Raw genomic sequence first — 25,201 nt, 5'->3', positions numbered from 1 at the left:
ACGATATCCTCAGAGGTCTACCGTGGTCTATTCTCTGAAATACAAACTCTGTTATACTGGGCGTGTTATTTTCTTATACAATGCTTTATTTTGTTTCACTGGAATGAAAGCAGATCAAGTCTGACCATGTTCAAGATTTTACACATTTACATAATTCTCCCTTCATAATTTTGCCAAGGCCAAAGAGTTTCCTAAATGTCTGGTCAACTTTGCACACATTTACTACAGCAAGGCCTCTACATCAGCTAAAAAAAACCCAAACCTGTCAGAACTGCCAAGCTGAGACTGCAGAGGGGAACCTAAGTCCCCAAACGCATCTGGACCTTGGGAATAAAACCTGGAGTCACGTCACCAACTCATCCATTACTCCATAGGTTTGAAGAATATCAGCATCACACTTATCTTGAGCATATCAGAGAGTCTACTCGGTTCCCCAATCTACTTCAGCATTACAACGGTTTAAAATTTAAATCTGTGCATAAAACAGCACAAAAACCATGAACCGTTGCTGGTGATTAGACGTGAAAAGAAGCAATGCCAAACATCACTCAGGGCAAAGATTATGCAAAACAGCTTTCATTTGGTCTCTTGGCATATCACAGTTGTTGGTAACCAACTTTTTGTTTGGTTAAAATTTTCAAAATTTTCCATGGAACCAATATTACACTGAAACCATGATTTTGGGGATTTTGTCGTAACCAATCTCAATCCAAACCGATTTGGGGAAAAACAGGTAATTTTTTCAATGTGTGTCTACAAAGCACAGAATCTAAATTTCTAAAATACACTTATTGTTGTTTCCAAACACTGGTGCAGGATATAAAAAATATGATTAAAAAATACAGAAATTCACAAAAATGAGATGATTGCTCCAGACTTATCTGAACAGGATTATAGTACTAATTGATTCCCCAAAACTCTGAAAACAAGAAATTATGATGCACAGCAACTACTGTTAAGAACACAAACATTTCTGACAGAAAAATTACCGGAAAAAAAGTAAAAAGAACCTCCTAAAACTCATACACAACTTGAAATCAAAGAAATGAATTCCATTAAAAAATCTAGGAGACACTTTGTACAAGACAGTCTAGAACCTACAACTCGGTGGCCAAAAAAGAGAGAAATAACTGAGAAGCCAAATAAAAACAACTTTGAGTTTATGACTTTGTTCTAACTGTAGAGATCTACCTAACATCATCAAGACGCTCACCTGAAAGATCCGCGTCATTAAAGTCACAAATGCATTAATTTCCGATCAGTTATGAAACAAAAATTAAACCAAATAAAACCAAAAAGAGGCTATGTACAATGCTTCAACACCATCAGTTGTCAACGAATGATTATTTCTACCTGTTTGAAAAACATGCATTAAACTGAGTATATACAACTTGTTAACTGAGGTATTTGAACACTTTGTTGGAACAAATTGATTTTTCTTTGCTTTCTGCTGGGTTTCATCCACGAATCATACTGTTTTATTTGAATGGGCAGATTAACAACACATAATTGCCGTCATTTTTCTCTAAAAATCATGTGAAATTTTATCAAAATGGGAGAGGCAATATCAAGAGAGTGATACCATCCTTGACTTTGCTCAGGAAACTGGTTACATGGGAGTGGTCTCATAGGTAAGGGCACTAACAAGTGCAAGAGGCCTCCACAGTGGAGGTAGTGATTAACAAACAAACAGACCAATGGGGAGTTACTACAGACCGATGGCGCCAGCATAGTCACGTGACCTAGAGTGGGTATCAAACATCAACAAACATGGCATCCTTCCATAGCAACATGTGTCGTAAGTGTTGTTAACCAAAAGTAATGCCAATTTTGATATAGTGCTCAGCACATCAGTAGTCTAAGAAATAACTGTCAGCTTTATTTGTAGTAAATGACACTTATGACACACTTTGCCATGGCAGGACGTTATGCTTGCTTATGTTTGATATCCACTACAGATCACATGACTTAATGGGTGCAATCGGTCTGTTCAGCAACTACATCACAGATCAATCCAGCTACTCCAAACAAATTGTGTTCACCCATGTCATCATGAGAAATCTCTGAGTTAGTGAACGGTCTTTGTTATTAACTGATCCCATTATTCAGTCATTTCATTCCATTTGCATTCCATTATTTTTCCCTCCAAAATTTGACCCCATTCACAATTTTACACGATTCAGTCATTACAAAATGATGTTCCATCTGAATCCTCTATACATTATTAAAAATCAGCATCTACCAAAATGACAGATTAAAAGGCAGCCATCTTGGGTTTTGAGTGCAAAAAGACCAGGACTTATGGCAGGAGGCACTGAAGCCCTAAAAAAAAAAAAACAGGCCCCCGACAACCTTCACAATGGAGTGCGCACTCTTTCATTCACACTCTTGGAACATGACCAAGATGGCTGCTGCTATCAGTGCTTCAGTCGCTCATACAAAGTCTCCAACAAATTGGAACCAAAAAATTTCAGTTTTAAAAAACCAACAGAAAGCTGTCCACTTCATAGTAAAATAAATTCTCTTGGATTTCCCTGCACTACTTTTCAAAACCACAGGCCAGAAATACTGAGTGAAAATTACAGAATACGCAAAACAACAGGAGGCTTTGTGAATGATTTCTGACATCACTTTGCTGTTATAATGATTGCTTCCGATCGACACAGGGCCTAGTGGGTAATACTCATCAGAATAAACACAACATCCCCCCAAATAAACTTTACCAGCCAAGCTGGCATGCGAGGGGCAACAGCTCAAAACTGGTTCCCACTCTAGAGCCCTGGTTGGCACACATGGACCTACTGAGCCAAGTTTTCGAATGGCAACCCACAGGTAAACACTCTTAAAAGTTTTCCCAACATCAGATAAAATTGTGTGATAATTGTGGTCAAATGCTGCGATCCCTACAGAGTCATTTTCAACGTTCTCAACCAACCCAAAATTTGGCTACTCACAGGACAATCCTATAGAAAACAAAATTACAAGGGATTTCAATATTTCTACAGCTTCCCATACGTTGTGTGCAATCAGCCTACTATAGCTTCCGCCATATGCAGATGACGTTTCGGTTGGTGACCGACACGATGTACTTACAGTCGGAGCTGATGGCTACATCATTGATGATGATGTGATCATTGGAGGAGGTGGAAGCATTGTCGTTTGGCTGCTCGTCGGGCCAGTACAGTAACTAGAATGGGGGAGGGGAGGAACCAACCAATGAAATGAAGACGTGATCTTGCATTCTGTGGAATTTTGTCTCATAATAAACTAGAACTGGGAGGTGTACCTTGATGCAAAATAACTGACACAAAAATGGCAGGTACCTGACTTTCTGAAATCCTTTTTGCAAATTCTGAATGCCACTTTTTTCAAAGAGCACCACATTTTCATAACTTAGTTTCAATAAAAATGTGATCAAAACGTTTGTTAAGCAAAGAATACCTCCAAAATAGCTTCTGGTTTCATTCAATTTTCTTGGAGCATGGCATGTTGTGGAATGGAGAGTATGTAGAAAAATCAAACACATGTCCACTCACTGGGCTACTTTACAGTACCCCACTGCCCAGTTAACTTGGAGTATAAAGACAGGCCAGGTCCTTTTGGATGTGTGACTTTATACAGATAAAATCATGGACATTCTCTGAACAATAAATAGACATTTATAGGCCCCCAGGAAAACCTCTCTAGTCCGTTGAACAAAGGTAGGTAAAGGCTTACTTGACATACAAAGGCTTACTGCTCAATAGACAACTCTCATTTTGTCTACAACTTGCATGGCTGGCCATAGTTTGCAGAAATATCACCTTTTGATTGGTTTTCGACTTTAACTCAAATTTGCTCAAAATGGAGGTTTGTCCCATTAAGTTTAATTGGGTTGCATTCTCATTTATTCAGTACTACCTGTATTATTATCCGTTGTTCTGATCGCTGCGTAAGATTTCTAATACTTCGAGAATTATTCATTTACTTTTGTACCGACAGCCAACTATAGTTTTAGCAGCCACCTACAGGCAAAACACGACTGTGACGCCGAATGAACAGACCTTAATAGAATTTCGAGTGATGTACAGGCCAGGTGCTTTCGTAAGCGTGACTTAAACAGCTGAAACTCTAGACATTCTCTGAACACCAAAAGAAACATTTATGCTCAGCAGGAAAGTTAATGAATGCTCCTGAAGCAGACACTTACGTGCATGGGCTTCCTGGTGGTGGGCGATTTGACCGGGTTGACGGGCAGCTTGGAGGTGTCATAGACCCAGATCTTACCCTCGTCATCACCACTGACCAGAGACCCACATCCTGAGGGATTGAAAGCCAAAAGCGCACAGCGATGAGGACACTGTTGGACCAGGGCAACGATTTCAGTCTGAAGCAGCCGCGAATAAAACTCGTTGAGCTTCACTTGAATACCAACAATGACAGGAAATCAACTGACTCAAGCTGGAGCACGTGGAAACACTATCAGACCATGTGTATACACAGGCAAGCCTGATGATTTCAACCACCATAAGTGCCAACTTACTTCTAGCTAATGTTAATGCATGTTAATACCCTGTTTGTTTTAAACATACAAAGTCTGAGAAGTCTGCGGAAGCAGACCGTGCATTGAACCTGAACTTGGCTGCTGTCCACGGCCTAACATGGTAGCAAATATCATTCCAGGGGTGTGCCCCAAAGTGTTGAAAAATATGACACTGTGGCCAAAAATAGCACATATATTGTTTAATAGACACTAATGTCAGTACACGTATCTGCAACATTTGGCTGAATATAAAGGGTGGACTACAATATCTTTCTGAAAGTTTTATGGCAAAAATACCATCTGTAAATAATTAACCCTTAACCCTAACCCTCCCAAATCCTTTTCTGCAAAGTGGAGGAATTTGGAGGAGCCAGGGTGTATGGCAAAAGTGCATGGCTGATTTCCAAGGATGCCGTACGTAAAGGTCCTGGATTAGACCTTATGTTGTTTGTGCACAAATTCAGCCTGATATTTCTTTTGAATCAACTGCACAGCTCAAGAGTGCCATTCGCACTGCCTCAACATAATGACAGGGATTGCTGGAGGATTTTGAAGGATTCGGGCAGTTAGGCACACCTCCAACTGACATTTTCAAGAAATTTGAGAGGATTTGGAGGATTTGGGCTGAATGCAATTTTTTATGTTGAAAATCGGAGGATGTCAGAGGATTCAGGATGGTTCCTAGTAAAAGGGCCAAGGGGGGGTTAAGGTTAAATAATTCAATTTCCAATCTGGAGATCAAATTAACACATCAGATGAATTTATTCCATTGTGACAGACGATGACACTCCAACGGTCAACAATTTTGGCCCCATTGAATGCTAACACTGGTGCACCATCACCCCACCTTGCCATGTGCCAATGTCCAGGTAGACGCTGTCCGAGTCACACCATTGCATCGTGCATTGCGGGGTCACGGCTATCTCCTTGTTGTTAGGCTTCTTCTTGAGCGCGTCGACCAGGTTCCAGACGTGGATGGCCCCATCGCAGGCCACCTTGCTGGCTGTGGGGCGAGGGAAAAACTGAATCATTAAAACTCCTGGAGTTGGTAAGGTACGATTACGATTTACACAGTTTCAAGCATAAACATGAACATTACCACTAATTTCTACCTTTCAGGAGGAAGGTAAGGTAATTATGTTTATATACAGCAAACTAGTCACAAAGTGCTGGACGATGGAAATATAATATAGCAATATTCTCGAGAATACAACAATTCCATAGGGGTTCCAGACATAAAAATGAAAACTGAAGTCTCATTATCAAGTAAGTTAAATGCTTGGAAAGCCAACTGAATCATCTGGGTCGGGTTGGTGACAAACATATGGTCAAGTGCATATAAACTCGTGCACCCAAAGTCATTTACGTCTTCTCTTATCACCGACTTTCTGGTTGAGTAGGGCCAATCGCAAACGCAACATCCAGTCCGTATACATGTGTGCTTGAAGTCTTTCATATCTTACCAACTAATTTGTCGTTGAGCAGGGCCAGTCCGTCAATCATGTCTCCCTCCCCTTCTTCCTCTTCTTCGTCTCCCTTGATGGCCTCCGCCAGACGAGCCTTGCTGGGCAGGAGGAACTCCACTGAGTGAGGCCTGTCAAATCCACCAAGGGATTCCAACTGAGAACAGACTTATTGGCTGTGTAGACCTAAGGGTATTGGCTGTGAGCTGCTATAGTAACTAATTACCAGCTGGTGGCTTTCACAAGCGCATGTGTTATTGAAAAGACTTTCAGATGTAGCGTTAAGGTCAGAGAACTTGGACTTTCACTTTTTCTTTGGGGAAAATGTAACATACGAGAAAATAGTTACACCTGTAACAACTTTTTGACCATTTCACAAGAACTGCACTGTTGTAATTTCTATGTCAAATTAGTTCGATGATGTGGCTTTTTTCACTTGCACGCCCTCTGATCAGTGAGACAGAAATTACAGGAGTATGAACAAGTCAACGCATGCCAAAGGTTCATTGCTTCAACCCCTTCACGGCGGGACTATTTTGACCGCGACTGCTGAGCTGTGGTATGCCCTGAATGGAGGGCTTTGTCCAGCAGCAGGCCCCATTGAACCAGCAGCTGCATGGTGAATAGACTGTATGTGTGGTATGCACTAATCCACACACAATGGTGCGGTAGTAGCAGTCCTCTATAGCGAAGGGGTTAAACACGATTTTCTCTGATATAAAAGTTGAAACAGAAACAGGCTGTGCTTGAACTTACTTTCTTTAATGCTCCAAATTCTGTTTGCTATAAAACTTAGGACAATGTGTCGGGAGAAGAAAGTTGAGGTCATGTTTGTCACAGAGGCAAATGGCATGCCACAGCATTAACTGTGGGTGGGCACCCCTGAGGCAGTTTACCGTATATCTTAGGTTTTAGCCAAAAAACTAATATGCCAGCCAGATGAAACCCACTGAATGTATCTAGCATAATATGGTATGCAACAGGGGTATGGTGTCTACTTGATTAAATCCACGCTTGGTACAGAAATCAAGGAGACTGGTGCAAAATCTGCAACTTAGACAGAACAGTAGCGTAAAATACTTGTGAATACTCAGGTATTCATGAATCTCACGTACCTTCCCTTCTTCCCTACAGGCTGCTTGCTGTCCGTCCTCCATCCGTAGCAACCGTTTTCACATCCAGCCAGGATAAAGTCAGACGAGGGCAGTGCCACGAGGCCCAGCACGCGACCAGGTGCTGCCAGGTGGTACATCTTTCTGTTGGAGTACAACGCCAACACCTTTGATTAGATACACTCATTTTGAATTACGCACAACCTAAGACAATGTAAGACAACTTTAGTTTTTCCGGGGTACAAATTACCAAACAGAGGGGATATCTTCACAAAGATGTCTTGTTGGGCCCACATCATAAATATGTATGTATTGCACATGTACAACGTTTGTGCGTGTTCTATTCGCAAAAGATGATTTCTGCAGGTTGAAAAATATTGTAGTATTTTAACTCCTTATATCATTATTAAAACTTCTGAAACCTTTAGCAGTGAAGTAGATAGAGAACGGCAGAATGGGATGGGTCCACAGTTTTAGGGTTGTCACTTTTAAGTGCAGATTTCTGCTGAAAAATGGTGTTATATATCTGTCTTCATGGGATACTGACTGATTTGAACATAAAGATTGGACCCAGAGGTTTCTTCAGATGTTGCTGTTATACTCACTTGGTTTTACACCTGTACTCTGGTCCCTCTGGAATGCCAATATCCCAGATGATGATGTCTTCAGATCCACCTGAACAAAGAAAAAAAATTCCTCTTATAACAAGCAAGTCTCAAGTGGTTGAAGCTATAGTCTTGGAACCCCTGCTCAGAGTAACTATAAATATACTTTCAGTGTTGATGCTAATAAGCAACAGCGGGTTACCAGCCAAAATTTACTGGTGATATTCAACGCTTGTGACTGCTTCCAAGCTGAAGTATGAAGATTTGCTTAGCATTTCTTCCTGCTCTGCGACATCCGTCACAATGGGAGCAGAACTTCAAGGAGGCTATGAACAAAAATCTGCTTAGTGCAAAAAATTATATGCTTAGCCAAAATGTTTCTAAGTAACTGTTTGACAGTGTTGTAGTCAAGCCCCATTAAGACCATTACAAGACCATTACAAGACTAATGTTAGACATCCTGCCTGAATTCATGTCACAGGCTCTTCAAATGAAAAGCAACAAACGCATTCCTTCTGTCACTGTTCACCTTGTGAACTCTGACTCGTCATGTGACTGGTCATGTGTCTGGTCTTATGACAGTCTTGATCAAAAAACTTTTATGGGGGGAGGGACTTACACAGCAGCCAGGTGGGGTGTTCGGGGTGAAACAGCAACGAGTTGATGGGCCTGGGTCGACGGTCACCCTTGATCTCCGAGTAGCACAGTAGCTGGGTAGTGTGGAGGAGCTTGACACTGCCTCGCGTGCCGGCCACCGCCAGGATGTTGGTGCTGGTGGAGTTGCCCTCCTCTGGCTCCATGGTGATGGTTGTCCAGGCAACACAGTAGAACTCCTGATAGAAGAGGCATGATGCAGAAGTTAAACAAAGTGCTTTGGAACATAAGGATTCATGATACATATTGTGAGCCGCACATAAAGTTATGCCCTGCCTCCCTCAAAAAAAGTAAACCCCCAGCGACCAAGGGAGAGTTAGAAACCATTTCTAGCATTATAAACCAATCTTCTAAAAATCCTCTAATATCAAGTACCAGCTTTAAAGAGTTTCCAGTATGTCGTTTATTTACAGACTAACCGTTGTCAATGACTTGACACGGAGGCTTGACAATCCCATTTTGTTCAAGTGCAACAAATGTGTCATTTGTTTTACCGCACACTTTTGCAGTGGTATGGACTGCCCTTCACCAACTTACAACAAATCACTGACAGGACTGCATTTCTGTGCAGGCAGCGACTGGGAATGACACTTGGAGTGTTTTCAGCCTGCAGCAGCGTTCTGCATGCAGAGTACAGTGTTTCACAGAGTACATGGTCCAAAACATGCTTCATGATGTCCCATTCTGTGCTTCGATGACCATAGACATATCAGTGCACTTAACAGGCACAATCTCTTAACCAAAAGACTTGACAGTCTTTGCATTTGGTCACTTCTTTCATATCCCGGCTTACCTCTTTGTCTTTGGCATGCTGGTATTTCTTGAGCACTTTGCCAGTGCTGCAGTCTGTGATGCACACTGTGTTGCCACCGCACGAGGCAACGGTCCACTTGCTAGTACCTGAACAGGAACACACGGTAACAACTTCAAATTTGTTTCCGTGACAGCTGCACCGGAAATTGATCTTTACAGCCGTTTGCATCAAATCGGAATTTCTGTTCCATCACACATGGATTCAAATATTTGGTTGACCTACTGACCCTTCCCAGACCTTCAAAACCCACGAGATTTTCGAGGATTTTGTAAGACAGATGAAGGATGGGCCTAACTACTTTTACTTTCCCACAGAGACCGATGCTGCTGGCATACAAAGCATGTACCGACAACGGAGGGTTTGGAAGAATTCAGGAAGGTTCCAGGCAGAAATGTTTTGGTATTTGAGGAGGAGAAAGAAATTGAAAGGAATGGGATTTGATGTCAGAATCTCTGAAATGCAGCAGTGGATGCTGTACATACTAAGCAAATACAGACTTGGGTTGGGTTTTTCCTGATTCATTCTTAAATCAAATTATTGAATGCAAATAGTCCAGAGGCAATCATTGCTTGTTGCTTGTCTCATATTTGTAGCTAAGCCTTCTGGTACTACTCTTGTACGTGGTGGCCATTCACACATCTTAATTTTTCTAAAATTAGTTCAACTACATGTACTTCTGTAACATACATTTTGGGTCTCTTGTGACAGATGAGCTGTGCTATGCACTCACCCGGTTTTTCTAAGCTGGGTTCAAATGCACATTTCCAAACGTTGGTCTTGGCATCCGTGGGGTCGTTCTCCATGGAATGGCAGCGTAGCATGTGGATCACCTCGTAACCACTGGAGATCTTCTGCACGCGCAACAAGAAACCACGGAGACAACGTGATGAAACTCAACAGTCAGCCAACTTTCCCTGATTAACCCTTACCCTCCTCAATCCTTCACCTGTTGGAGGACTGAGGAGTGTTAGGGTTAAAGGCTGACATCCATCACTCAAAATCAGGTGTTGGATAATGCAAGATATGAGGTGGTAAGAGCTCACTGGAAAGTGTTTTCCAACCTTCAACAAGATTTCCTTGTTCCATTTAGTAAAACTAAATCTGGTCAATGTAAATTTGTGGTTCGTGGAGCCCGTGCATTTAATGCTCTCCATACATTATGGAAGTGTCCTCTTCCTACATCTGTAGCGAGTTTTAAAAATTCTTATGGGAACATGCATTCGTAAGCATTAGTCTTTGATATTGTGCAAGTTTCCAGTACTTGTCTCTCATCGTTGAGTGCTTTTTTGTTTTGAAATTATTGTGTGCCTCATATTTTTGTATCTTGTTTCTAGTGCTGTGTGTACTCTTGGATTGGTAACTATTTGTCAAGTAACTCTTAATTAATATCAATAAATTTTTAATGATTGTAATTGGTGGGCACCTATGGTAAACAGTGCTTAGACACTGGTAAGTCTCCCAAGTGTAAAGAAAAAATTAATAAATAATACATTTCCATGGACAGACTCTAATGTTAGAGTGTGCTTTTCACTGAAGAAACAGAAATGGACTGTTACCTTGTCCTTCTTGGTTGTGCTGTTTACAGTCGGAGATTTAGCAGGTGTCACTTTGGCTGGTGCGGCCATTTTTGGCTTTGGCGCACTTTCTGCCTTTTCTTTCTTGGTGTACTTCCCTCCAGAGCCTAAGGGCCGACCTCGCTTCCTTTTGATTGGGACCTCTTCCTCCTTCATCTTCTTGGGACTAGGCTCCTCCCCGTTGGTGGTGCTGGCATCCTTCGAGATGGGCCTCTTCACAACAATCACCTTGACAGGGCCCTTAATGGGCGTGGTTTTCTGGGAGGAGCTGGCGGCAGTCTGGGCAGGGGACTTGTTTCCGGCTGCCTGGGCAGGAGACTTGTTCCCTGCTGGGGACTTCTTGGGTGTGCCGACGGGCGTGGCAGGCGAGTCCACAGGTGCCTCAGGGGTGCTGTCGTCCTCCATGGGGGTCTCCTTCTCTGGGTCAGTCTGTGCGGCTTCCTTGCCCAGGACAGCCGCTTCCAGGCTGGCAGCCAGCGAGTTGGCCTCGTTGGCTCCCCGTTCGGCCTTGACCGGGCTGATATCACCGGAAGCCTCCTCCTTGTTGGGCCGCTTGATGCTGACCTTGTTGCCGGCTGCAGGGACCTGGCCTGCTGAGCCCTGGATCAGCTCAGGGACTGTCTTGCGCCAGTAGGCCGTCTGGGAGGCTACATGCTTCTCAGCAAGAACTGTCAGCTATTGAGAATGTTGATGCAAATCCAAATACATCACATTACTACCATATCACTACTAAGTGGAGATACCTAGATCATAGATAATCTCAATAATTTCCTATGAACCACGAGCGTTAATGTCCACACTGCCCAAAGCATTTTGTTGTTGGGTGCCTGAAAGCGTGGCAGCAAACCACCAGACACATATTTTTCATACTTGGCACAGATTCCAGAAAGCAAGGATGCAGTTTTGAAGTTGAAGGAAAAAGAAGTGATTTAACTCCTTCCCCTTAGTCCAAACAAGATCAGACATCACAAAAAGTAATTAATTACCAAAATGGAAGGAGAGGTTTTTTTGGCCTTACTGTAGTGCATGACTACACAACTTTCTGTGTACATGTACTCCTAACATCTTGAGATATGCTTTTAGAATGTCATTTTCTGACAAACTATTTGACTTTTTTCTCTTTTATTTCATTAAATTTCATCTCCAAATATTCAATTTTGAAAATCAAAATATCTCAATTGATAAATACTTGAACATCTGGCACAGCCCTGGTTGTATCGCATTCAATCACAGTCAACTTGAGCAGGTGCACTGACTGGCCTCACCATGTGATTGGAGAACTCGGCCAGGGAGCTGGGGCCGTACTGGATCGACTCCTTTAGACGCTGGACAAACTCCATCTCCAGGGCTCGGGTCTCTGCCTTGTTGAGGGGTATCTCGTTCCGGGCCGCAAACTCCTCCTTCCAGATTTTAAGCATCTGCAAACCACGCCCCCCAAACCAGCAAAGAAAAAAAAGAGAAAAAAAACAACTATTGAAAATAATCACATTCACCCAAGCCTAGCATAAACCTTCTTTTAAGTTGTTGCAAATGCATGCACAAGGCATCTGTGACGTCCACGTTGCCGGCATAAAATATCAGAGCAAACATAATCAGGAACAAGCTATGCAAATGGTAATGACTGTATGTGTGTAACAATACACACCATAGATATCACAATGGCATGATTAATGTTCAGAACACTGACACCTTTGTCACTGGAATATTCAATATCCTCACTCTACCAATTGCAGATGACCTGTGACTTGTCATTTGTTCAAGGATTGGAATGGCGGTGTAGTCGGAACCATCACAAGACGGACACTAGGCCAGTCACGAGTGACAAGTTGAACAATGACAAAGGAATGCTTGTGCTGCACATCATCGACTGGAATTCAAACTTGTGGTCTTGTGTCGGTCTTGTGGGGTCTTGTGATGCTCTCATGGGGTCTCAATTAGAACAGTGGATTGGGCTGTGACAAATGTCTCCCCACCCAACACCTAACTAAAAATGTCAAATACCTTGTTAAGTTTTTGGTATTATGACAAAACACCTCTTTCAAATTCCAAAACAAGTTTTCTGAAATGCACCACACCTGCCTTTAATCATTTGACTGTTATAAAACGTGATATAAAAAATCACCACTTTTGAACCCTACTAATGGTTCTGAAAATCACGTCCCAGTTACTATTTCACATGGTGTAGCGCAGCAGAATAGAACGGGGCACCTTGAAGGGGAATAGCTGGGTGCTGAGATGGCTTCAGGGTACCCAGTGCGGGAAATGGTTCCCTAGTTCCGATAACTGAAAAAAAAATGAGATGGGGGAGTTCTCACCCTGTCTTTGAGCGTGTCTTCCATGGCCTGGATGGTGTCCCTGATGTCCACATCTTTCCCGTTCAGTTTCTTGAGCTTGGGTAGCAGGTAGACGGCAATGTACTGGTCCGGAGGCTGCAGTGGGGAGACACAAATGCACTCTCACCCTCCATGATCCTTACAAAACATTAAGAACGTGCCGTAAAATTCATGCACTCCAGAAGAATTCTGCAAAGACATGTATCAGGGGTTGGGCATAAAGCCTCACCTTTGACAATGTCAAGTATTCTGAGCAACTGTTCCCAACTGAAAAATGGTGCCACTTGTTGCAAAGGTGATTATAATTACGAGCCTTTAAAATTCTTGTGACTTAAGAAGAACCTGACCATGTAAGGTTTGAAGGTTTGCATGGGGCAGGAAACAAAGTGGTACAGCGTCCTGCAAAAACCACCACACGTTTGGGTTTGTTGATCTAAACTGTGAAAATAACCTCCGTTAATCTGGCTGTTGGAACAGCCGGAACTCGGCAGAGGTCTTAGGATATATATGTACTTGGGGGATCTCTCCTGTCTAAATGCCCTTACGCTCAAGTCATTCTCCTCAATGTTCAACTCCTCCAGGTTGGGGAACTGTTCCAGGGTGAGCACACTCTTCAGGCTGTTCTTTTTCAGGTTCAAATAGCGAAGCTTCTTCAGTCCAACTTGTGTATCAAAACCCTACGCCACGAGAGTAGAACCAATGGAATGAAATTACCACACATGATGAAAATGCTTCATGGAATTTCAATTTGATTATTTCAAAGTCAGGTTTCTCCCAGTGTTTAAAGGTTTCCCTCACTTTCCATGGTTAGGTTTGGGAGGATTGTGCACCATTTTGGAAGGTAAAATGTGTCACTATTTAAGTATGCTGGACAAAAATATCATGACATTGAAAGTTAGAGTACAAAACTACGCCTGCAAGTTCCTGTGGATCAGAGAGGATTTACAGAGTCTCTGGAAAGTTATGCCTCATGAATTCTGGGACATGGAAAGACTGTTGGAAATATGTTGTGAAGAATATTATTGCTAAGCTCAAGATCAATGTATAGGTTATATTTGCAGATGCTATTGGCTGCCGTTCTGATGGCAAGATACCTTGATTTTATTGAAGGAGAGGTCAAGCTCCTCCAGGTCGGGCATGCGGGAGAACACCGCTGGGTCAAGGTTCATGATCTTGCGGCCGGACATGTCCAGGACACGAATGTCCGAGAGCGAGATGCAGCCGGCGCAGTTGAGGACCAGCTGCTCTACAAGCTGGCTGCTGTTGGAGTACTTGCCGGCCAGGGCCGACATGATCCCCGGGGTGTAGCGCATGATGCCCGTGGTGGTGTGGACCGCTGTGTAGGAGGTGATCTTGGGCGGGGAGATAGGGGGTGGTGCCTGCTGGGGATTGTAGGCTGGAACGCTGGCAGGGGGCTCCAGGGTGGGCATGGCATTCTGACTCTGGGCCTGGTCGACTGGGGTTTCAGTCACCTGCTCAGTGTTACTGGATTCTCCCTCTGGAGCCTGTTCAGAGACAGGTTGGGCATCCTGTGGAGTGGCTTCAGTCAGGACAGCATCATCAGCAGCCATGACCATCTCTGGGGCACCCTCAACTTGGGCGGCAAGCTCCTGAGCGACTTGCACGGCCTCGACCGGAATTTGTGAGACAGGCTCGGACTGGAGGATGGGCGCACTACTGTCAGCTGGAGTTTCTGGGAGGAGCTCGGGAGGGACACTGTCCACCTTGATGTAAGGGGCCTGGTCCTGGGGTGCAGGGACAGCTTCCGTGACCGGGAGCTGGGGAACGCACTCTGACTGGAGGACTGGAACAGCATCGGCCGGGATTTCGGGGATGAGCTCCGAGGGTTGCTGAGACACAGGCTGGCCAGTGAGTTGTGTAGTAGGCTCAATATCTGTCACCGTGGTCGGCTCTTGTATTGGAGCCTCTGCCACCAAAACGGGGGCAGCCTCCTCAGCCTGGGGCACAAGGATAGGTTCAGTTGGTGCTAGCTCAGTCTGGACATTATTGCTATCCGCCATCTTTTAAGCTGGACAAAGAAAAATTAATATATTTTGAAAAATATCAGAATAATTAAAAAGAAACCAACAAGAAACCACAACAAACTCCAAACAAGTTATCATTAGTACTTTTACCGGTCACTCTTTTTACATATATTGAATATTCAATAATTGATCACATTTTTCGAAATTACGCACAGACCTTATAATTTGAAAACTTGAAAGATATCAGACCAGGCAAGACATGGAAATTTTGTTGGAATGCGAAGTGCTTAATTATTTTCTGGCGACTTAATCTCATTTCTTTAATCTCATTTTCCGAATTTGAAGATTCAAATGCAAAATTCATGAAAATGAAGGGAGAATTTTCTTTGGTTTTAAGTGAGAAAAACTGCACTATGGAGGCTTGTTTCAAGCAGATTCAAATGAAAAGCAACATATATCTTACAATTAAAAAAGTAAATTATTCATTACAAATTAAAAGGAATAGAAATTTTCAACAGGGCAATGAAGTTATGTTTGTCTCTTGCTAAAGTGCGGCTGGAGATTACTCCCAAACACTATTATAGTGATTATAATTATGTACAGTTGTGTGCATTATTGCATCCGATTTTGTATGGTTTGTTCATCAACAATTGGCTGGTTGGTATGACTGAATATTTGGATATTCAATCGAACTAAAGGTCAAATAATCGAATAGTGAATTATTCGAATTGACTCTGCCTTATTAATTGGTGAAACTGATGTGAAACACAGGCAAACAAGCACATGGAAAAAAGCCAATGGTCCAGCTTCAACTTTGAATACTTCACATCTTTTGAAAGTCCAAACATTCAAAGTTCACAGCTCATGCAAAATGAGAGTAAATACTGAAACATCAATATTCAGAATATCATAAGGAATAAACTCATAATTGGCCCCCACTTCCCTGAAGTTTTGAATAACACGAATAAGCAGTGCCTAAACATAAAACAGCGCCACCTACAGGCGGAAATGATCTAAGAATGGCATGGAAACTTGGGCATGTGAATTTGATCTGACCTTTCCCATCAAAAGCAAAGACTGGTATTTACCACTCCGTAAAATTACCCCGGAAGTCACTTAAAACCCCAGTGAAGCCTACTGAAGATACTCCCTTGGATTTCAGAAAATATGAATGCAGTTTTGAATCCGAGAAATATGTATGACGGGGTGCAGACGCGCCCCTCGTCTAGGAAAAAATGTCGGGCCAAATTGAGTAGAAATGACGTGTTTGGCATTCCCCTATTACTACAATAAATACAAATGTTTAATGTTGTATTTAGCCTCATATCTGATACTTACATATTAGGCAGCGATCTGTGACATTTATGGGAGCTTATGCGTTATGATCTTGCAAAAAACCAAAACTTTTCGAAGATAATCCGTTCGGAAAAACGTCACCAGTTGAGATCGAGAGTGTGAACGCCGCGTCGCTTTCACAAAAGAGAAAAATTGAGATGCGAGGGCGCTGTATATAAATGAAAGCGCCCTCTTTGAGAACATCCCATAATCGGATAGCCCAAGTGGGAGGATTGGGCTATTTTACAGTTGCCTTACCTTCAGCGTTACACTCCTAAAATTTGGGCTACATACGTTTGATCGCTTAGTTATCGAGGCCGCCGCGCCGGCGAGGGGGCGGCGGGTACCGGGTCGCGGTCTCGCGGAGTCGACGCGACATGACCGGTTAGAGTGTTTTCCTACCTCCATGGATTGACCAAAGATCGTGTGTATTGCGTATGGTCTGGGTGATCGACGCAGGTTGAATTTGTGGCTTTTTCGCCCAGTCCTGAAACTACAAATGGCAGTATCTGAGGGAACGTGTGCGTGTAAAGGCATAAGGACATGTTTAATTTGTGAACGTGAAACTCTCGTTTCAAGGAATTTTTCAAGAGTGGAAGAAGTAGGTCTATGCATGGTCTACATGTATGTTCCCTACTTAGGCTACGCATTCAGCATCCACATGTTCTAACATGTCTAACCAGCATGGTAACGACGCGCGGTGGCCACGGTTACCCTCGAGCTGTGGGGTTCCTCTTCCGCCGCACTCCCACGAACATGACAAACGTTTGTGGGACCATAGATCAAGAGAAGATGGTGGGACCACGGTGGACGACGAACCCCACAGTGGGGGTAGGCCACTGTGGATAATGTGCCATTCTCGTTGTCGTAGTCAGAGCATGGAGGAAGGAACACATTGCACTAACATCTGTTTGCTGTTCCCAGTTACTATTAGGATGTGGGTTTGAATCCATTACTCGTTCTAAACAATTGCAATATTATTATTTTTTTAAATTCAGATCCTACATTAAACTTTGGCATGTTTCTTCTTTTTCGTGTTTCATCACTGTGGAGGATCACAGGAAAATCAAGTCTGAAATTGTACTAGGTCTGAATACCATCTCCTGAAAACAAAGTCGTACTGATAATGTACATGTGTAAGCATGGAGCCAGAGAAAGATTTTCCATGGTAACGAGGCCCCCCACTTCTGTGAGGGTATTCTGTGCTAGTCAGTGCTGTCATATTTGTTCTCGCACAATAATAAAATTATGCTTTCAATGTACACGTACCTACAGGAGCCATGGGAATGGTATTGCTACTGTTGGAGATGTAAGAAAGCATGGGGACCTACAAGAATAGAAGACTTCTCCAATCCTCCTACCATGGGGGCCACATCCTGTGATCACACAGGGAGAACATTAGAATTCCCGGGTGTTACTGTAATACCAGATTTCATCTCCAAAGAGGAGGAGGCAGAGGCTGTGAAGACCATAGATGTATCCCCGTGGAAACCATCTCAATCTGGGAGGATGAAACAGGTCTCGGGTTCCATTGAATTTGAACTCAAAGAAAATGCCCCTTGTCTCTTCTTTATGGTAGTGTAATAATTGTACCCAGTTTTTAAGAAATAAAAAAATAACCCTGGTTTCAGCCTTTTACCCTGTTTGGATTTGGCAGATGTTTGAAGTATTGTAGAACATTTAGCAAAGGGCATAGAACTGAAATGGTTACAGTTACTTGGTAGCTAAATGAAGAATTCCTATTTTTATATAAAGATAACTAATCCTAACTCCAAGCCCATTTTTACAAGGAATCTTTGCGGAGTTCAGTGTAGAAACTGAAGAGTTCACAAGAAGTATTTATGTACATATGTTCATATTCATATCCAAGTAGCCAGATCCTGATGAGTTGAAAGGTAGTGTGGCCTTTTTCAAAGAGACTTTTTGAAAGTATTTGGTGAAATAAAAATAACATTGATCTTATTCTTTACATTATTCATCTTCACTTTGTAATCTCCTGCAGGATTATGGACCCAAAGTAAACTTTAAACGGAGGAAAGTCAAAAAGGCAGGGTTCACTGGCCTACCCTCGTTCATCAAGGCCTTCGTTGACCGAATGAATGAGCTTGATAGTTTGTATAACTTCATTCCTGTGGAACTGTGCAATCTGGACTACCGACCCGACAGAGGGTCGGCCATTGACCCTCACCTGGATGACAGCTGGCTGTGGGGGGAGCGACTGGTCACCATCAACCTCCTCTCAGGAACGTATCTGGACATGACCCCTGTTCGGCATCACACCCCAAGGAACGAGGATGCTCGGACTGCAGTCAGGATTCCCTTGCACCCACGGAGTCTGCTGATCTTGTCTGGCCCCGCGAGGTACCAGTGGAATCATGGGATACAGAGGGGGGCCATTGCAGACAGACGCATTGCCATGACCCTGAGGGAGTTGACGGAGGAATTTCTGGTGGGAGGGGCACAGGAGGACATTGGGAGGGAGGTATTGTCCATAGCGGCAACATACGCAGGTACTATTGTTCCTTGAACAGCTCTTTTTACTGGTATGTGTTAAGCATGTGAAAAGGATAATCAAAAACAACTCTGAAATTGGCATAAAATTTCATTGAGGTGGACATTATCTTTGTAGGGTGGATTTTTTTTAGAAATACATGTGTGACCCACTGTGTGAAAATGAGTCTTAAGTCACCAAAGCCACTTTGGAGTAAAAAGTCCTTCAGAATAATTTTGCACAGTGTAAATCAATAGGAACCCACAGCATTTTTCACCGTGGAGTATCCACTTTCATCAGGATGCCAAACTGAGTGATATATCAAAAGAACTCAATTTACCCTTTCCAATACAAATGAGTACTCAAAAAGTGGCAACTTAAGACTCATTTTCACAGAGTGGGTCACATATACACTTAGGATGCCATCTCTGTAATTTTTCTTTGTAAAAGTTAAGATAGAAATTAAAAACTCGGATAATGACTCTGATGATATTTACCACAAGAGTGAAAATGGAATGGACCCATATTTATTTACAAAGAGAACAACAGGAAGTTTGCAACCATTTTTAAGAATTACACCTCACAACTATAATAAAGATGTACAATATTCTACAGGATTTTATACAATAGTCCGTTCTTGACTTCTGAAATATGAAATAAACAATTCACAACCAGTGTAAGCTTTGGAGAAAATTTAAAGTACTGGTACATGTGTGACATTTCAGAACTGAATACACTTGTGCTTGCGTTTTGCTTTTGCATTCCTCTGAGCAGTCATGACTGCTAGTGGGAGACTTGTGTGTCACTGAAGAATGAAATGATCTAATGTTTAAAGCTACTCTGCACGTATCTCTGGTTACCACCAAGAACCATAGTAAACCCACAGGGGTGGGAAATGGTTCTTTTCTTCAAGTTTGACAACTTTGATTCCATTTGTTTGAATTGCCCTCTTCCTCAAATGATGCTTCTCCTTCCAATGTTAACTTTTGAAGACAACCATTTGAAAAGACTCAAATTTGTGAAAAGCTATCACTATCCGAATCCAGACATGGCGGGAACAGGGCCCATAGTTCCTTCAGTCAGCAGGATCCCAGATGAGGAATCAACTTCAAAGTTTTGCACGTATTCCTGTCGTAGGATGAGGAAACTAAGGATGAATCTGATCACTTAAATACAGAAATTCCAGCACTTTTAGAAGTTTGGCTCACTGATGTCCGTGAGGGTCTCCCCAAACACAGTCTTCTCCCACTTGGACAGCTGATGGACAAACGAGCGGTGGGGACGGATGTTGCTTTTACAAGAGGCAAGGTGCTTGTAGGCTTCCTGAATAGAGAGGGAGACAACGGGAACACTTTGTATTTAAAAAAAAATTACGAGACTTAGAATGCTGTTTCCAAAATGAGATGATTGAGGGTGAGTTCTACGTGCAAGCCCGACACTTTTGCATTGGCTCTGATAAAAGATGTACCCAGACACATAACTTCAGGAAGGCTTCTAATAAAGATGGAACCATCATGCCAGACACTGTATCAGTCAAGTAACCCTTCACGTTTTTTGTTATTGCTTACAATAGCTAGCAAAATGCTTCCACTACTAACATGTACCGGGTGGTGAAAATGTGATTGGATTTGTCCATCCAATAAATAAAAGCTTTGTGTAAAAATTCCTCAAAATCTGTATACATATAATAATATGGGCATGTTTAAATTTTTGTTTACGTTAAAAAATTAGAGTATATTAGCTTTCCTCCCTAAAAATGACTCTTAAAACTTGACCAGTTGCTGTTAAGAGAATCGATTGAATCACCTGCAGTGTCCACTTGTAGAACACCATGAGAAAGGCTAACACCACACAGACACTGCGGCTCAGACCGTGGTCACTGCATACGAGGGCAGGCTGCTCGGAACCTATCACATCACCTATGTGGCAAACATAAAAGAGAAATGTCTCTTAAACATTTGTGATAATTCCCGACTTCTCAGCTGAGAAGAAAGGTTGCACATAAAATAGAACATGTAAGTACAATCAAGCTGTGGGGTCAAGGGCCAACGTCACGCAACCTGACAACCTTTATTGCTGGCTTCCAACACATGGTAGTGAGTTTCTTTGTTCCTTTTTGGTCACCACATACATGTAAGTCTGTTGAACAGTGATTCTGTGTGGCAGTCAAAGAAATTTGACGTAGCAAATACATCAGGAAATGTTAGCCGTTCTTTTCAAAATCCCTCTTGCCTGCGGTGCTTGTTTATACATAGTGACAGAAAATGAGATATGCTGGACACCCCATCTGAGAGATGTGTGACAGAATCCGGAATATGCCCTGCACTGGATCAGCAGGATCATTGTGGAACTTAGGACATTCTTGGCACAGAATTGGAATACTGTATACTAGGCAAAGGAACTGACATGTAACAAAACCAGGGACAGGCTGGATACTGAACTCGTAACAGTCAGTTCTTTCCGCAGAAAATGCTACCTTACCCAGATATTGGCATGCTGGGTTCAAGTGAGGGTCTAGGTCCCCATCCTCGTCATCTGTGACTGGAATGTGAAGCAGCTGATCACTGCTCAGGGCACCGTCTCTAAAAAACAAAGACAAAGGATTTACCACTAAACAACCCTACATTTTTAGTAATCTTTTCAGTAAAAAATCCCACAACTTTAGTTGTAAATAATCTTAGAAATGTTTGCTGGTGTTTCTTGATAGACTGACCTGCTCAAAGTGTGCAACATTTTGGCAATGCCATGAAACGATACCTTTTCTATATGGTACTTGGCCAGTTGCCAACAAGCCACTTCCTGGAAGGTCAATTCATGGAACTGATCTATAAACCTTCCAGTTTTATTGCAGGAAAGGGTGACAGACAAGATGTAGATAGGCAACAAAAATTGAAAGACTAGCAAAAGTCTGCTATAAATAAAAGTACCCAAAGTGACCACTGATCAGGGCCTGATTGGCCATGAGGCTCTGCTCACCATTAGCAAAAATATCACCACGAACTACACCATAAAATTATGCACTTAGGGTTAGCATATTTCTCAGATTAGCAGGGAAATTTGGGTTATATCATTTATATACACGTGCAAATCCTGTAACCAAGGATTCTATGCTTATTTGGTTGTCGAAGAATTTTAGTGATAGCGCGCTTTTAGCATAAAATGCTGAAAATGAGCATGGAATTTGTGGTTAGCAGAGCCATGAAACTAGGCTACGTTAACTGGCTGGTAGAGACAGTTCCATCTACTGTTGCAGTTGCCTTTTAGCCTGGAACTTTGGACAGCCTACTTCTATTTCATGAAATTGTCCTTGTTCTTTATAGTTTTAAGTCATCAGGACTTCCATACTGAGTTCTACACCAAAACAAACTCATGACCACAAGACGTTAAACAAAATACCTAACACGGTAAAAGAAACAAGAATAAAAGGCCTTGCATTTTCCTTACAGTTCTGTAGGCTCTGCTGACAGGTACACTACTGCCTTGATTTTCAGGTCTTTCCTGACGGACGTCCGGCAGGCCTGCTGACAGTTCCCCAGGTACAGCCTGCCGGGCAGCACCTCCACAGGGTAGGGCTGGAGCTGGTCCAGCTCCCTGGGCATATAGATGATCTTCTGTGTTCGCAGGAATGGGTAAAGGGCCGAGAACTCCTCGTAGCCACCCCGGAGGACCTTGACAGGATTGCGGCTGCCCATCTCTGACATGACTTGGGCGCATGCAATTGCAGGTTCTGAATGGAAAACAAGATAAATTTATCTTTAAAAAAGTTTTTACTGCACTTCCAATATTAAAGTGGTCAGAAGCAGAAAAGAAGTTTGTGAGACGAAGTACATACTTATGAGAAAATGTACACAAATCAATGATAATGTGCACAATGCTGCATTTTAACAAAGACCTGAAGAAAATGACTGCTTCAACTGTATTGGTAAAAGGGACACCAATATAGCTGCAGAAGTCTCAGAAAAAGCCAGTTCAACGTTCATGTAGCGCATACCCAAAGTAAAGCATGCCCATGGTTATACTTGATTAGCAATACGTGTGCATGAATTCTGCCCTGTCTGCTTGGCCACAAGCGGCTTCAAACACGTTTTGTTCTTGAAGTTGAGTGAACTCGCCTTTTGAAATACCAACTGGCATTTTAAAAACAAAAGTACCTTGATCTTTCAGGCTTCGCGTTTTGCTGTCTAGAACCACAACATGCATTTTGCATTCCAGCTCACCATCATACGGAACAAGGAATTCTCCTGAGGCTGACTGTAATAACAACAAAAAGAGCAAAAAGTTAAAATTTGACGTCAGAGACTTTAGCCTAGTGAAACAAATTTCTTGGCAGAGTGGTTGTCAATTTTGAAAGTTCTGATATTAATAAAATATACACATTTGAAAAGCAAAGAATAAAATGTTTAAGAGGACATTACACAAGCACAAAGAGACAGCCAAAAGACTCACTTCCATTCCAATAAACACAAACACACCAGTATTTGTGTAAAATGTAATACAGTTCAGCATGATTAGAACTGAGATTAAATCAAAAATGATGGAGGACAAAATTAAAGACAAGTCAGCCGATTACCCGAGGTGCTTTCTTGGATGTGATGATATGACTCTCATTGTACTCATTTGTTTGCCGGGCATCTGCAATTTGAAAACATTTGGGAGAAATAGCACTTCTGAAAAAGAATTTGAATATAATACGGTGACTTGTTTCATCTGCAAGGAAGTAATGTCAAGTGAAGTGCCGGTAGTATGTGAATGCCTCAAACCAAGAAAAGAAGTCTAATCAACCTTGATCTAAAACATACCGGTACAAAAAGACACAAGTCATGCATTCCCGTCTTTTAAGCCCAATTTGTTGTAAATTATCCTTTGTGAACAGTGAGGTTGATTTTTACTTCGGTGGTTTCATTGTAAAACGTGGGCCTAACAAGCACCACATCAGAAGATCCAGCGATTGATAGCCCACCAATACTCGTTCACAAATTTCAGATACACTGTTTGTTGAGTTTATGATGAAACTACGTCTGGCACTGTCCTGCTCATGCCATGCGACCTTACCTAGTAGCAAGAGGTAATTGGCATCACTGAGGCATGGATAGGATGTAGCCTGCTGAAGGATGTTGTATAGCTCTGTTGGCTCGCACATTACAATTCGACCAGCCATGGTGCTGGTGGTTACTTGGAACAAGGGATGAGGGTTCAAATCTGTTGGATAATCACAAGTAAGAATTAATTGATGTACATGTACAATACTGGATAACCAACCCATCCCCTATGCTCTCTAGCTCGTCCATTGATTTTCAAAGACAACACTGGGTGTATTTCTGTGGCATAAATGCAGGCCAACAGCCTTCTTTCATGCATGATAAACTTGTGAATGTCACTGTTGCCATTGGCATTTCATTAGTAAACTATGTCAATGTTGGGCACAATTGGTTGATATGTGAGATCACTCAATCTTTGCCCAATCAGTCGATCTTAGTCCAAATCGCCTTTCATGGTTGTTAAAGACTGTTTCACAAAAGGGAAGTAGGAAATTCATGCAGAATCAACAAATTGCAGAGAACATTCAGGCGATCGAGCATATTTTATGAAAATACGAATTTTAGGCCTACTCGTTTTGTGTACAAAATAATCATGGTTTGCTCTTCTGGGACAAAAAACCCAAAGCTAACATCTCAAGACATCCCTTCATCTTCTTCCAAATACTACAAACTAACTCCTCAAACGGGATATAGGCCCCGGCCCTAGGCCTACTGTTGCAGGTGCTGCAACACTAATAGGTGCTGCTTCAAATCAGTTTTTCTTTGCTTTGCATAGTCCGATAACGCCAATGGAATCTAACTTTATATCGAAACGTTTCTTATGATATCCTCTCCAAGATCACCTCAAAGACAAAAAGGAAACAAGTATTCGAAAAATACAATATTATTTGCCTCCATAGACACTACCTTGACCTAGGCTATAATAAGTGCACAGACTGTACGCGAGTTATGACAAGCTAAACGTAAAATTGAATTTTTTGAAGTGGAAACTATCACCTTTTTTAGAGAAACACTTGACGTTACGGTGGAAAATTCACAGAAGCATTTGAGAAAAGTTTCAATAATTTCTATCCGGAAAACAAGAAAAATTGCTCACAGTCACAAGTCTTACGATTCGTCTGTTCTTTTCACATACGTGCACATGACATATGCCGCACATAATGCAAACACGACTTGTAAACTTCCGCGTTAGTTACTAAGGAGTTCCAGCAACACTGCATTGTGGGAATAACCTCTATGCACGCGCATTGCGATTGCGCTGTGACCCACGACAC

The 25,201-nt window shown here is 42.3% G+C and overlaps 3 protein-coding genes across 8 annotated transcripts; 1 reads left to right on the top strand and 2 right to left on the bottom strand.

Annotated features, from left to right (window-relative positions):
* Window positions 1–65: 65 nt before the first annotated feature.
* Window positions 66–16,559, bottom strand: LOC110980706 (leucine-rich repeat and WD repeat-containing protein 1-like). The gene is made up of 15 exons (XM_022237616.2): window positions 16,401–16,559; window positions 14,172–15,106; window positions 13,623–13,754; window positions 13,060–13,173; window positions 12,010–12,162; window positions 10,727–11,419; window positions 9,901–10,021; window positions 9,150–9,256; window positions 8,322–8,535; window positions 7,703–7,772; window positions 7,101–7,241; window positions 5,986–6,116; window positions 5,370–5,525; window positions 4,190–4,299; window positions 66–3,187 (listed from the first exon to the last, which is right to left on the bottom strand). The coding sequence occupies exons 2-15, from the start codon at window positions 15,096–15,098 to the stop codon at window positions 3,035–3,037; spliced, it is 3,222 nt and encodes a 1,073-aa protein (XP_022093308.2). The 5' UTR covers window positions 15,099–15,106; window positions 16,401–16,559; the 3' UTR covers window positions 66–3,034.
* A 110-nt stretch (window positions 16,560–16,669) lies between these two features.
* On the top strand, window positions 16,670–19,587 carry LOC110980668 (alpha-ketoglutarate-dependent dioxygenase alkB homolog 4-like). 5 transcript variants are annotated; one of them, XM_087141739.1, is made up of 3 exons: window positions 16,670–16,781; window positions 17,673–17,915; window positions 18,400–19,587. In XM_087141739.1, the coding sequence occupies exons 2-3, from the start codon at window positions 17,760–17,762 to the stop codon at window positions 18,922–18,924; spliced, it is 681 nt and encodes a 226-aa protein (XP_086997865.1). In that variant the 5' UTR covers window positions 16,670–16,781; window positions 17,673–17,759; the 3' UTR covers window positions 18,925–19,587. The 5 variants fall into 5 exon arrangements, with proteins under 5 accessions (XP_086997865.1, XP_086997864.1, XP_086997863.1 ...); XM_087141738.1 differs by having other exon boundaries at window positions 16,701–17,002; XM_087141737.1 differs by having other exon boundaries at window positions 16,701–17,021.
* LOC110980667 (serine/threonine/tyrosine-interacting-like protein 1) lies at window positions 19,378–25,127 on the bottom strand. 2 transcript variants are annotated; one of them, XM_022237559.2, is made up of 8 exons: window positions 25,024–25,127; window positions 23,941–24,087; window positions 23,459–23,520; window positions 23,040–23,139; window positions 22,333–22,615; window positions 21,370–21,470; window positions 20,695–20,807; window positions 19,378–20,211 (listed from the first exon to the last, which is right to left on the bottom strand). In XM_022237559.2, exons 2-8 carry the CDS (start codon window positions 24,044–24,046, stop codon window positions 20,080–20,082), a joined length of 897 nt encoding a protein of 298 aa, XP_022093251.2. In that variant the 5' UTR covers window positions 24,047–24,087; window positions 25,024–25,127; the 3' UTR covers window positions 19,378–20,079. The 2 variants fall into 2 exon arrangements, with proteins under 2 accessions (XP_022093251.2, XP_022093250.2); XM_022237558.2 differs by having other exon boundaries at window positions 24,924–25,083.
* Between the last annotated feature and the right edge of the window lie 74 nt (window positions 25,128–25,201).

The sequence above is a fragment of the Acanthaster planci genome, linkage group LG09 (assembly GCF_054643075.1).
Source record: "Acanthaster planci isolate LZ-2023a linkage group LG09, COTS_SCS, whole genome shotgun sequence".
Taxonomy (NCBI): Eukaryota; Metazoa; Echinodermata; class Asteroidea; order Valvatida; family Acanthasteridae; genus Acanthaster; species Acanthaster planci.
This window is presented reverse-complemented; position numbering and strand designations above follow the sequence as displayed.

What these genes read in the sequence shown, in the direction of transcription:
- LOC110980706 (XM_022237616.2), bottom strand. Translation starts at nt 15,098, where the DNA reads ATGGCGGATAGCAATAATGTCCAGACTGAGCTAGCACCAACTGAACCT. An exon ending in ACCCAGCTTAGAAAAACCGG is followed by an intron (nt 9,257 to 9,900) that starts GTGAGTGCATAG and finishes GTTCCTGTTCAG; the next exon opens with GTACTAGCAAGTGGACCGTT. An exon ending in GGACATTGGCACATGGCAAG is followed by an intron (nt 4,300 to 5,369) that starts GTGGGGTGATGG and finishes TCAATCCCTCAG; the next exon opens with GATGTGGGTCTCTGGTCAGT.
- LOC110980668 (XM_087141736.1), top strand. Translation starts at nt 16,897, where the DNA reads ATGGCAGTATCTGAGGGAACGTGTGCGTGTAAAGGCATAAGGACATGT. An exon ending in ATTTTTCAAGAGTGGAAGAA is followed by an intron (nt 16,999 to 17,672) that starts GTAGGTCTATGC and finishes ACGTACCTACAG; the next exon opens with GAGCCATGGGAATGGTATTG. An exon ending in AATCTGGGAGGATGAAACAG is followed by an intron (nt 17,916 to 18,399) that starts GTCTCGGGTTCC and finishes AATCTCCTGCAG; the next exon opens with GATTATGGACCCAAAGTAAA.
- LOC110980667 (XM_022237559.2), bottom strand. Translation starts at nt 24,046, where the DNA reads ATGGCTGGTCGAATTGTAATGTGCGAGCCAACAGAGCTATACAACATC. An exon ending in CAATTACCTCTTGCTACTAG is followed by an intron (nt 23,521 to 23,940) that starts GTAAGGTCGCAT and finishes TTCAAATTGCAG; the next exon opens with ATGCCCGGCAAACAAATGAG. An exon ending in GCGAAGCCTGAAAGATCAAG is followed by an intron (nt 22,616 to 23,039) that starts GTACTTTTGTTT and finishes TTTTCCATTCAG; the next exon opens with AACCTGCAATTGCATGCGCC.